The sequence below is a fragment of the Thalassophryne amazonica genome, unplaced genomic scaffold (genome assembly GCF_902500255.1).
Source record: "Thalassophryne amazonica unplaced genomic scaffold, fThaAma1.1, whole genome shotgun sequence".
NCBI classification, from domain to species: domain Eukaryota; kingdom Metazoa; phylum Chordata; class Actinopteri; order Batrachoidiformes; family Batrachoididae; genus Thalassophryne; species Thalassophryne amazonica.
Genome location: NW_022986315.1, coordinates 71,177 through 85,755, shown reverse-complemented (window position 1 = coordinate 85,755; position 14,579 = coordinate 71,177). Strand labels below are relative to the sequence as shown.

At 44.1% G+C, this 14,579-nt stretch overlaps 1 protein-coding gene across 1 annotated transcript in view; it reads left to right on the top strand.

Moving 5' to 3' along the window:
* The window catches only part of LOC117506043 (glucose-6-phosphate exchanger SLC37A2-like), a gene marked incomplete at its 5' end in the record, with an annotated part of 117,567 nt that overhangs the window by 53,746 nt on the left and 49,242 nt on the right, over positions 1-14,579 (top strand). The window contains 2 exons of the mRNA XM_034165574.1: positions 14,381-14,443; positions 14,513-14,571. Coding sequence (XP_034021465.1) covers positions 14,381-14,443; positions 14,513-14,571 — 122 coding nt within the window. The remainder of the gene's footprint in view (positions 1-14,380; positions 14,444-14,512; positions 14,572-14,579) is intronic.

The window sequence follows — 14,579 nt, the reverse complement described above, 5'->3', positions numbered from 1 at the left end:
TGACAGACAGGTAAGGACAGGTTAGTAACGACAGACAGGTAAAGACAGACAGGTAAAGACAGGTTAGCAACGACAGGTAAAGACAGATGGGTAATGACAGACAGGTAAAGACAGGTTAGTAATGACAGTTAGGTAAAGACAGGTTAGTAACGACAGACGGGTAATGACAGACAGGTAAAGACAGGTTAGTAATGACAGACAGGTAAAGACAGGATAGCAACGACAGACAGGTAACAACAGACGGGTAATGACAGGCAGGTAAAGACAGGTTAGTAATGACAGACAGGTAAAGACAGGTTAGTAATGACAGACAGGTAATGACAGACAGGTAAAGACAGGTTAGCAATGACAGACAGGTAAAGACAGATGGGTAATGACAGACAGGTAAAGACAGGTTAGTAACGACAGACAGGTAAAGACAGACAGGTAAAGACAGGTTAGTAACGACAGACAGGTAAAGACAGGTTAGTAATGACAGACGGGTAATGACAGACAGGTAAAGACAGGTTAGTAATGACAGACAGGTAAAGACAGGTTAGTAACAACAGACAGGTAACGACAGACAGGTAAAGACAGGTTAGCAACATCAGACAGATAAAGACTGGTTAGTAATGACAGACAGGTAAAGACAGGTTAGTAACGACAGACAGGTAAAGACAGACAGGTAAAGACAGTTTAGTAATGACAGACAGGTAAAGACAGGTTAGTAATGACAGACAGGTAAAGACAGGTTAGCAATGACAGACAGGTAAAGACAGATGGGTAACGACAGACAGGTAAAGACAGGTTAGTAACGACAGACAGGTAAAGACAGACAGGTAAAGACAGGTTAGTAATGACAGACAGGTAAAGACAGGTTAGTAACGACAGACAGGTAAAGACAGACAGGTAAAGACAGGTTAGTAATGACAGACAGGTAAAGACAGGTTAGTAACGACAGACAGGTAATGACAGACAGGTAAAGACAGGTTAGTAATGACAGTTAGGTAAAGACAGGTTAGTAACGACAGACGGGTAATGACAGACAGGTAAAGACAGGTTAGTAATGACAGACAGGTAAAGACAGGTTAGCAACGACAGACAGGTAACAACAGACGGGTAATGACAGGCAGGTAAAGACAGGTTAGTAATGACAGACAGGTAAAGACAGGTTAGTAACGACAGACAGGTAAAGACAGGTTAGCAACGACAGGTAAAGACAGATGGGTAATGACAGACAGGTAAAGACAGGTTAGTAATGACAGTTAGGTAAAGACAGGTTAGTAACGACAGACGGGTAATGACAGACAGGTAAAGACAGGATAGCAACGACAGACAGGTAACAACAGATGGGTAATGACAGGCAGGTAAAGACAGGCTAGTAATGACAGACAGGTAAAGACAGGTTAGTAACGACAGACAGGTAAAGACAGGTTAGTAATGACAGACAGGTAAAGACAGGTTAGTAACGACAGACAGGTAACGACAGACAGGTAAAGACAGGTTAGCAACATCAGACAGATAAAGACAGGTTAGTAATGACAGACAGGTAAAGACAGGTTAGTAACGACAGACAGGTAAAGACAGTTTAGTAATGACAGACAGATAAAGACAGGTTAGTAATGACAGACAGGTAATGACAGGCAGGTAAAGACAGGTTAGCAATGACAGACAGGTAAAGACAGATGGGTAATGACAGACAGGTAAAGACAGACAGGTAAAGACAGGTTAGCAATGACAGACAGGTAAAGACAGATGGGTAATGACAGACAGGTAAAGACAGGTTAGTAACGACAGACAGGTAAAGACAGACAGGTAAAGACAGGTTAGTAACCACAGACAGGTAATGACAGACAGGTAAAGACAGGTTGATGATGATTTCTCTACATTGATTGCAAACCCGTAACTTCTGCAGCAGCTCTGCTTGAAGCTTCAAGCTTGAACCAGTGAAGCAGCGCTTCGACTCACTGCTTTGCCGGTTTTCTGCTTCATTGCTTTTCAGAAGCGGCAGGTCCACAATTTCTTCAATAACCCCCCTTCAAAGCCATTTAAATATGCCAATCGTGAGTCACGTTTGTGCTGATTAAAGTTATTAACTGGGACTTTTGTCTTGTTACAGGCAAGAAATGACAATCGCCCTCTGTTCTGGAAAGATAGATTCTGGTTGAAATTAATAACTTTAAAGTGAATCACCATTTTAAATCAAATTACACTTTTTTCCAAACATTGTAATACAGACAACAAACTACAACAGTCCAAAACCTTTTTTTTTCCCCAAAATGAGACATCCTCTGTCCTTAAAAAATTGGTGTCACTGTATACAACTTTTCTTGCAGTCAAAGATACAATGTCTGTTAGAAAAGTATCCGACCTTATTATTGTTTTCAAAAACCATATGGATTTGAATCACGTGTGATTATGTCAGACAAGCTTGAACCCTCGTGCGCATGCGTGAGTTTTTTCATGCCTGTCGGTTGTGTCATTCGCCTGTGAGCAGGCTTTGAGTGAGGTGTGGTCCACCCCTCTCATCTATTTTTTATTGCGAATAAATGTCTGAATGATTTGGAGCTTTGCTGCATCAATTTTTTTCCAGAAACTGTGAGAGACCTCCAGGTGGACACCGTTCGAAAAATTAATATGGCTTTCAGGGACGATTTTATGGGGATTAAACAGATTATGGGGTGTTACTGCCGCTTTAAGGACGGCCCACAAGTGCTGAGAGTGCGGCGCGCTCCCAGCCCCCATCGACAGGCTGACACCTCGCTGACAACCAGATCATTTCCAAGGTGAAGGCTTTGTTGATCCCGGACCTCATCTGACTTTCACAAAAAGGCAGAAGATGTGGACATCAGCACTTTTTCCGGCACATTCCACCGTTACAGGAGTTAATTTCATGGAAAGAAAAGCGGAGGGACGCACCACGGAGCCGTTCATTACGCGGGACAAAACCACCTCGGTGTTGGTCTCTCAGGACAGCTTTCAGGTGGATTTCAGATGGATTCCGGTTGCTTTCCAGTTGTGTGAATATCCGATTGTGATTGTGCATGAGCTGGACAATCACGGCGTTGCTTTGCGCCGAGTGGCTGCACCGCGACGCACGGAACTCCGCACGTCTGTCTTAATGTGCCAGAAAAGTGCTGATGTCCACGTCTTTTCACAATTCCTGTGCTAGTCAGATGACATACCGGATCAAGACAGCATCCAGTTTAAAAATGAACGGCACATTTCACTGTTACAGGAGTTTTTGTCATGGAAAGAGAAGCTGTTCCACCGCGCACGGCCCTATTAATTTTTCAAACGGTGTCCACCTGGAGGTCTCTCACAGTTTCTGGAAAAAATTGATGCAGCAAAGCTCGAAATCATTCAGACATTTATTCGTAATAAAAAACAGACGAGAGGGGTGGACCACACCTCACTCAACGCCTGCTCACAGGCGAATGAAGCAACCGACAGGCGTGAAAAAACTCACGCATGTGCACGAGGGTTCAAGCTTGTCTGACGCAATCACACGTGATTCAAATCCATATGGTTTTTGAAAAAAATAATAAGGTCGGATACTTTTCTAACAGACCTCGTACACCTTTTGCCTCAAAAAAAAAAAAAAGCTTTCTTGGGTTATATCTTGTTCAGATATAATGGAGAACACTGTTTTTTTTTTTTTTTTTAAGTATGAGTTGTGTGTCAAGAAACTACCAGAATGCACCATTTAAAAAAACAAAAAGGTTTCTGGAGGGCATGCCCCCGGATCCCCCGAGAGGACTTTGTGCCTTCGGTGCTTGTAAGTCAGACACGTAAGGTCAAACGAGTAATATAAAGTAAGACGGGTGTTGGCAGATGGGTAAAGTAAGACAGGTATATGCACACACATAATATAAAGTCAGACAGGTGAAGACAGACGGGTAAACGCACACACATAATATAAAGTCAGACAGGTGAAGACAGACGGGTAAACGCACACACATAATATAAAGTCAGACAGGTGAAGACAGACGGGTAAACGCACACGCATAATATGAAGTCAGACAGGTGAAGACAGACGGGTAAATGCACACGCATAATATGAAGTCAGACAGGTGAAGACAGACAGGTAAACGCACACACATAATATGAAGTCAGACAGGTGAAGACAGACGGGTAAACGCACACACATAATATGGAGTCAGACAGGTGAAGACAGACGGGTAAACGCACACGCATAATATGAAGTCAGACAGGTGAAGACAGACGGGTAAACGCACACGCATAATATGAAGTCAGACAGGTGAAGACAGACGGGTAAACGCACACGCATAATATGAAGTCAGACAGGTGAAGACAGACGGGTAAACGCACACGCATAATATGAAGTCAGACAGGTGAAGACAGACGGGTAAACGCACACGCATAATATGAAGTCAGACAGGTGAAGACAGACGGGTAAACGCACACGCATAATATGAAGTCAGACAGGTGAAGACAGACAGGTAAATGCACACGCATAATATGAAGTCAGACAGGTGAAGACAGATGGGTAAACGCACATGCATAATATGAAGTCAGACAGGTGAAGACAGACAGGTAAACGCACACACATAATATAAAGTCAGACAGGTGAAGACAGACGGGTAAACGCACACGCATAATATGAAGTCAGACAGGTGAAGACAGACGGGTAAATGCACACGCATAATATGAAGTCAGACAGGTGAAGACAGACAGGTAAACGCACACGCATAATATGGAGTCAGACAGGCAGGTAAACGCACACGCATAATATGGAGTCAGACAGGTGAAGACAGACGCGTAAACACACACACATAATATGGAGTCAGACAGGTGAAGACAGACGGGTAAACGCACACGCATAATATGAAGTCAGACAGGTGAAGACAGACGGGTAAACGCACACGCATAATATGAAGTCAGACAGGTGAAGACAGACGGGTAAACGCACACGCATAATATGAAGTCAGACAGGTGAAGACAGACGGGTAAACGCACACGCATAATATGAAGTCAGACAGGTGAAGACAGACGGGTAAACGCACACGCATAATATGAAGTCAGACAGGTGAAGACAGACGGGTAAACGCACACGCATAATATGAAGTCAGACAGGTGAAGACAGACGAGTAAACGCAAACGCATAATATGAAGTCAGACAGGTGAAGACAGACGGGTAAACGCACACGCATAATATGAAGTCAGACAGGTGAAGACAGACGGGTAAACGCACACGCATAATATGAAGTCAGACAGGTGAAGACAGACGAGTAAACGCAAACGCATAATATGAAGTCAGACAGGTGAAGACAGACAGGTAAATGCACACGCATAATATAAAGTCAGTCAGGTGAAGACAGACGGGTAAACGCACACGCATAATATAAAGTCAGACAGGTGAAGACAGACGGGTAAACGCACACACATAATATAAAGTCAGACAGGTGAAGACAGACGGGTAAACGCACACACATAATATAAAGTCAGACAGGTGAAGACAGACGGGTAAACGCACACGCATAATATGAAGTCAGACAGGTGAAGACAGACGGGTAAATGCACACGCATAATATGAAGTCAGACAGGTGAAGACAGACAGGTAAACGCACACACATAATATGAAGTCAGACAGGTGAAGACAGACGGGTAAACGCACACACATAATATGGAGTCAGACAGGTGAAGACAGACGGGTAAACGCACACGCATAATATGAAGTCAGACAGGTGAAGACAGACGGGTAAACGCACACGCATAATATGAAGTCAGACAGGTGAAGACAGACGGGTAAACGCACACGCATAATATGAAGTCAGACAGGTGAAGACAGACGGGTAAACGCACACGCATAATATGAAGTCAGACAGGTGAAGACAGACGGGTAAACGCACACGCATAATATGAAGTCAGACAGGTGAAGACAGACGGGTAAACGCACACGCATAATATGAAGTCAGACAGGTGAAGACAGACAGGTAAACGCACACGCATAATATGAAGTCAGACAGGTGAAGACAGATGGGTAAACGCACATGCATAATATGAAGTCAGACAGGTGAAGACAGACAGGTAAACGCACACACATAATATAAAGTCAGACAGGTGAAGACAGACGGGTAAACGCACACGCATAATATGAAGTCAGACAGGTGAAGACAGACGGGTAAATGCACACGCATAATATGAAGTCAGACAGGTGAAGACAGACAGGTAAACGCACACGCATAATATGGAGTCAGACAGGCAGGTAAACGCACACGCATAATATGGAGTCAGACAGGTGAAGACAGACGCGTAAACACACACACATAATATGGAGTCAGACAGGTGAAGACAGACGGGTAAACGCACACGCATAATATGAAGTCAGACAGGTGAAGACAGACGGGTAAATGCACACGCATAATATGAAGTCAGACAGGTGAAGACAGACGGGTAAACGCACACGCATAATATGAAGTCAGACAGGTGAAGACAGACGGGTAAACGCACACGCATAATATGAAGTCAGACAGGTGAAGACAGACAGGTAAACGCACACGCATAATATGAAGTCAGACAGGTGAAGACAGACGGGTAAACGCACACGCATAATATGAAGTCAGACAGGTGAAGACAGACGGGTAAACGCACACGCATAATATGAAGTCAGACAGGTGAAGACAGACGAGTAAACGCAAACGCATAATATGAAGTCAGACAGGTGAAGACAGACGGGTAAACGCACACGCATAATATGAAGTCAGACAGGTGAAGACAGACGGGTAAACGCACACGCATAATATGAAGTCAGACAGGTGAAGACAGACGAGTAAACGCAAACGCATAATATGAAGTCAGACAGGTGAAGACAGACAGGTAAATGCACACGCATAATATAAAGTCAGTCAGGTGAAGACAGACGGGTAAACGCACACGCATAATATAAAGTCAGACAGGTGAAGACAGACAGGTAAACGCACACGCATAATATGGAGTCAGACAGGCAGGTAAACGCACACGCATAATATGGAGTCAGACAGGTGAAGACAGACGCGTAAACACACACACATAATATGGAGTCAGACAGGTGAAGACAGACAGGTAAACGCACACGCATAATATGGAGTCAGACAGGCAGGTAAACGCACACGCATAATATGGAGTCAGACAGGTGAAGACAGACGCGTAAACACACACACATAATATGGAGTCAGACAGGTGAAGACAGACGGGTAAACGCACACGCATAATATGAAGTCAGACAGGTGAAGACAGACGGGTAAATGCACACGCATAATATGAAGTCAGACAGGTGAAGACAGACGGGTAAACGCACACGCATAATATGAAGTCAGACAGGTGAAGACAGACGGGTAAACGCACACGCATAATATGAAGTCAGACAGGTGAAGACAGACAGGTAAACGCACACGCATAATATGAAGTCAGACAGGTGAAGACAGACGGGTAAACGCACACGCATAATATGAAGTCAGACAGGTGAAGACAGACGGGTAAACGCACACGCATAATATGAAGTCAGACAGGTGAAGACAGACGAGTAAACGCAAACGCATAATATGAAGTCAGACAGGTGAAGACAGACGGGTAAACGCACACGCATAATATGAAGTCAGACAGGTGAAGACAGACGGGTAAACGCACACGCATAATATGAAGTCAGACAGGTGAAGACAGACGAGTAAACGCAAACGCATAATATGAAGTCAGACAGGTGAAGACAGACAGGTAAATGCACACGCATAATATAAAGTCAGTCAGGTGAAGACAGACGGGTAAACGCACACGCATAATATAAAGTCAGACAGGTGAAGACAGACGGGTAAATGCACACGAATAATATAAAGTCAGACAGGTGAAGACAGACGGGTAAACGCACACGCATAATATAAAGTCAGACAGGTGAAGACAGATGGGTAAATGCACACGAATAATATAAAGTCAGACAGGTGAAGTCAGACGGGTAAACGCACACGCATAATATACAGTCAGACAGGTGAAGACAGACGGGTAAACGCACACGAACAATATTAAGTCATACAGGTGAAGACAGACGGGTAAATGCACACGCATAATATAAAGTCAGACAGGTGAAGACAGACGGGTAAACGCACACGCATAATATAAAGTCAGACAGGTGAAGACAGATGGGTAAACGCACACGAATAATATAAAGTCAGACAGGTGAAGACAGACGGGTAAACGCACACGCATAATATGAAGTCAGACAGGTGAAGACAGACGGGTAAACGCACATGAATAATATAAAGTCAGACAGGTGAAGACAGACGGGTAAACGCACACGCATAATATGAAGTCAGACAGGTGAAGACAGACGGGTAAACGCACACGCATAATATGAAGTCAGACAGGTGAAGACAGACAGGTAAACGCACACGCATAATATGAAGTCAGACAGGTGAAGACAGACGGGTAAACGCACACGCATAATATGAAGTCAGACAGGTGAAGACAGACGGGTAAACGCACACGCATAATATGAAGTCAGACAGGTGAAGACAGACGAGTAAACGCAAACGCATAATATGAAGTCAGACAGGTGAAGACAGACGGGTAAACGCACACGCATAATATGAAGTCAGACAGGTGAAGACAGACGGGTAAACGCACACGCATAATATGAAGTCAGACAGGTGAAGACAGACGAGTAAACGCAAACGCATAATATGAAGTCAGACAGGTGAAGACAGACAGGTAAATGCACACGCATAATATAAAGTCAGTCAGGTGAAGACAGACAGGTAAACGCACACGCATAATATAAAGTCAGACAGGTGAAGACAGACGGGTAAATGCACACGAATAATATAAAGTCAGACAGGTGAAGACAGACGGGTAAACGCACACGCATAATATAAAGTCAGACAGGTGAAGACAGATGGGTAAATGCACACGAATAATATAAAGTCAGACAGGTGAAGTCAGACGGGTAAACGCACACGCATAATATACAGTCAGACAGGTGAAGACAGACGGGTAAACGCACACGAACAATATTAAGTCATACAGGTGAAGACAGACGGGTAAATGCACACGCATAATATAAAGTCAGACAGGTGAAGACAGACGGGTAAACGCACACGCATAATATAAAGTCAGACAGGTGAAGACAGATGGGTAAACGCACACGAATAATATAAAGTCAGACAGGTGAAGACAGACGGGTAAACGCACACGCATAATATGAAGTCAGACAGGTGAAGACAGACGGGTAAACGCACATGAATAATATAAAGTCAGACAGGTGAAGACAGACGGGTAAACGCACACGCATAATATGAAGTCAGACAGGTGAAGACAGACGGGTAAACGCACACGCATAATATGAAGTCAGACAGGTGAAGACAGACGGGTAAACGCACACGCATAATATGAAGTCAGACAGGTGAAGACAGACGAGTAAACGCAAACGCATAATATGAAGTCAGACAGGTGAAGACAGACGGGTAAACGCACACGCATAATATGAAGTCAGACAGGTGAAGACAGACGGGTAAACGCACACGCATAATATGAAGTCAGACAGGTGAAGACAGACGAGTAAACGCAAACGCATAATATGAAGTCAGACAGGTGAAGACAGACGGGTAAATGCACACGCATAATATAAAGTCAGTCAGGTGAAGACAGACGGGTAAACGCACACGCATAATATAAAGTCAGACAGGTGAAGACAGACGGGTAAATGCACACGAATAATATAAAGTCAGACAGGTGAAGACAGACGGGTAAACGCACACGCATAATATAAAGTCAGACAGGTGAAGACAGATGGGTAAATGCACACGAATAATATAAAGTCAGACAGGTGAAGACAGACGGGTAAACGCACACGCATAATATACAGTCAGACAGGTGAAGACAGACGGGTAAACGCACACGAACAATATTAAGTCATACAGGTGAAGACAGACGGGTAAATGCACACGCATAATATAAAGTCAGACAGGTGAAGACAGATGGGTAAACGCACACGAATAATATAAAGTCAGACAGGTGAAGACAGACGGGTAAACGCACACGCATAATATGAAGTCAGACAGGTGAAGACAGACGGGTAAACGCACATGAATAATATAAAGTCAGACAGGTGAAGACAGACGGGTAAAGTCAGACAGGTGAAGACAGACAGGTAAATACACACGCATAATATACAGTCAGACAGGTGAAAACAGATGGGTAAACGCACACGCATAGTATAAAGTCAGACAGGTGAAGACAGACGGGTAAACGCACACGCATAATATGAAGTCAGACAGGTGAAGACAGACAGGTAAACGCACACGCATAATATGAAGTCAGACAGGTGAAGACAGACGGGTAAACGCACACGCATAATATGAAGTCAGACAGGTGAAGACAGACGGGTAAACGCACACGCATAATATGAAGTCAGACAGGTGAAGACAGACGGGTAAACGCACATGAATAATATAAAGTCAGACAGGTGAAGACAGACGGGTAAAGTCAGACAGGTGAAGACAGACAGGTAAATACACACGCATAATATACAGTCAGACAGGTGAAAACAGATGGGTAAACGCACACGCATAGTATAAAGTCAGACAGGTGAAGACAGACGGGTAAAGTCAGACAGGTGAAGACAGACAGGTAAATACACACGCATAATATACAGTCAGACAGGTGAAAACAGATGGGTAAACGCACACGCATAGTATAAAGTCAGACAGGTGAAGACAGACGGGTAAACGCACACGCATAATATGAAGTCAGACAGGTGAAGACAGACAGGTAAACGCACACGCATAATATGAAGTCAGACAGGTGAAGACAGACGGGTAAACGCACACGCATAATATAAAGTCAGACAGGTGAAGACAGATGGGTAAATGCACACGAATAATATAAAGTCAGACAGGTGAAGTCAGACGGGTAAACGCACACGCATAATATACAGTCAGACAGGTGAAGACAGACGGGTAAACGCACACGAACAATATTAAGTCATACAGGTGAAGACAGACGGGTAAATGCACACGCATAATATAAAGTCAGACAGGTGAAGACAGATGGGTAAACGCACACGAATAATATAAAGTCAGACAGGTGAAGACAGACGGGTAAACGCACACGCATAATATGAAGTCAGACAGGTGAAGACAGACGGGTAAACGCACATGAATAATATAAAGTCAGACAGGTGAAGACAGACGGGTAAAGTCAGACAGGTGAAGACAGACAGGTAAATACACACGCATAATATACAGTCAGACAGGTGAAAACAGATGGGTAAACGCACACGCATAGTATAAAGTCAGACAGGTGAAGACAGACGGGTAAACGCACACGCATAATATGAAGTCAGACAGGTGAAGACAGACAGGTAAACGCACACGCATAATATGAAGTCAGACAGGTGAAGACAGACGGGTAAACGCACACGCATAATATGAAGTCAGACAGGTGAAGACAGACGGGTAAACGCACACGCATAATATGAAGTCAGACAGGTGAAGACAGACGGGTAAACGCACATGAATAATATAAAGTCAGACAGGTGAAGACAGACGGGTAAAGTCAGACAGGTGAAGACAGACAGGTAAATACACACGCATAATATACAGTCAGACAGGTGAAAACAGATGGGTAAACGCACACGCATAGTATAAAGTCAGACAGGTGAAGACAGACGGGTAAAGTCAGACAGGTGAAGACAGACAGGTAAATACACACGCATAATATACAGTCAGACAGGTGAAAACAGATGGGTAAACGCACACGCATAGTATAAAGTCAGACAGGTGAAGACAGACGGGTAAACGCACACGCATAATATGAAGTCAGACAGGTGAAGACAGACAGGTAAACGCACACGCATAATATGAAGTCAGACAGGTGAAGACAGACGGGTAAACGCACACGCATAATATGAAGTCAGACAGGTGAAGACAGACGGGTAAACGCACACGCATAATATGAAGTCAGACAGGTGAAGACAGACGGGTAAACGCAAACGCATAATATGAAGTCAGACAGGTGAAGACAGACGGGTAAACGCACACGCATAATATGAAGTCAGACAGGTGAAGACAGACGGGTAAACGCACACGCATAATATGAAGTCAGACAGGTGAAGACAGACGAGTAAACGCAAACGCATAATATGAAGTCAGACAGGTGAAGACAGACGGGTAAATGCACACGCATAATATAAAGTCAGTCAGGTGAAGACAGACGGGTAAACGCACACGCATAATATAAAGTCAGACAGGTGAAGACAGACGGGTAAATGCACACGAATAATATAAGGTCAGACAGGTGAAGACAGACGGGTAAACGCACACGCATAATATAAAGTCAGACAGGTGAAGACAGATGGGTAAATGCACACGAATAATATAAAGTCAGACAGGTGAAGACAGATGGGTAAACGCACACGAATAATATAAAGTCAGACAGGTGAAGACAGACGGGTAAACGCACACGCATAATATGAAGTCAGACAGGTGAAGACAGACGGGTAAACGCACATGAATAATATAAAGTCAGACAGGTGAAGACAGACGGGTAAAGTCAGACAGGTGAAAACAGACAGGTAAATACACACGCATAATATACAGTCAGACAGGTGAAAACAGATGGGTAAACGCACACGCATAGTATAAAGTCAGACAGGTGAAGACAGACAGGTAAACGCACACGCATAATATGAAGTCAGACAGGTGAAGACAGGTAAACGCACACGCATAATATGAAGTCAGACAGGTGAAGACAGACGGGTAAACGCACACACATAATATGGAGTCAGACAGGTGAAGACAGACGGGTAAACGCACACGCATAATATGAAGTCAGACAGGTGAAGACAGACGGGTAAACGCACACGCATAATATGAAGTCAGACAGGTGAAGACAGACGGGTAAACGCACACGCATAATATGAAGTCAGACAGGTGAAGACAGACAGGTAAACGCACACGCATAATATGAAGTCAGACAGGTGAAGACAGACAGGTAAATGCACACGCATAATTTGGAGTCAGACAGGTGAAGACAGACGCGTAAACACACACGCATAATATGGAGTCAGACAGGTGAAGACAGACGCGTAAACACACACGCATAATATGGAGTCAGACAGGTGAAGACAGACGGGTAAACGCACACGCATAATATGAAGTCAGACAGGTGAAGACAGACGGGTAAACGCACACGCATAATATGAAGTCAGACAGGTGAAGACAGACGGGTAAACGCACACGCATAATATAAAGTCAGTCAGGTGAAGACAGATGGGTAAATGCACACGCATAATATGAAGTCAGACAGGTGAAGACAGACGGGTAAACGCACACGCATAATATGAAGTCAGACAGGTGAAGACAGACGGGTAAACGCACACGCATAATATGAAGTCAGACAGGTGAAGACAGACGGGTAAACGCACACGCATAATATGAAGTCAGACAGGTGAAGACAGACGAGTAAACGCAAACGCATAATATGAAGTCAGACAGGTGAAGACAGACGGGTAAATGCACACGCATAATATAAAGTCAGTCGTGTGAAGACAGACGGGTAAACGCACACGAATAATATAAAGTCAGACAGGTGAAGACAGACGGGTAAAGTCAGACAGGTGAAGACAGACGGGTAAACGCACATGCATAATAGAAAATCTATGCTTTTTACTTTTTTATATTCATTTTATTAGTAATTGGAGCGTGCCGTGGCCTCAACTTTACCTAAATTCTGGGTCTTTTAGTGAAGTTTAGGGCTAGTGGCCAGTGATCACCTTATTATTTCTTTTGTCTTTCTGATGTCTGATTCTGTTTTTTCTCTCTGTTTGAGGTGCAGCTCCATCCAGAGATGGGTGTGGTGTCTGTTTCTGAACCCCTCCTGTCCTGTACACCGGCGACATTTCCTATATATTCGTTTTGTGAATTGTTTTGTAATTTATGTCGGTATCATGGCCCAAGCAGAGGGTCACCCCTCTGAGTCTGGTCTGCTTGAGGTTTCTTCCTCAGAGGGAGTTTTTTTCTTACCACTGTCGCCTGTGTTCTTGCTCTGGGGGTTCATAAGGTTAGACGTTGCTTGTGTGAAGTGCCTTAAGGCAACTTTGTTGTGATTTGGCGCTATAGAAATGAAAATAAATTGAAATTGAAATTGAGCAACGCTGCCTCACCTGGGCTGAGGGTGGCACTGTTTCTCACGTTATAGGAACAAGCTGATTTCAGGAAAACAGCCTGTTATTCATGGCTGGATAACAAAAATATCAAAATATTTCAGGAAAAAAGGTTGACTGAGGTTTTCCTTGGCAGCTTGGGGGGGATGAAATATTAGTGAAGCGTCACCTGCTGTGATTGACAGCTACAAAAATAAGCTGTCACATGTAAATTGGTCTTCACAGCCTGCTACTTCTTCTGGTTTTCAGCACATTTTGAGGCAAAGCAGGCAGGCGACATGTCCACGCTGTTTGATGTCGGAGGGATTGTGGGTAAGTTTGTAACCTGGATTGGCATGTGTCATTATGGGATGTTGAGAATGACTGTGGGCTGCGTTGCAGGCGGTATCACGGCCGGGCTGGTGTCGGATTACTCTGGTGGCAGAGCATCAACGTGTTGTGTCATGCT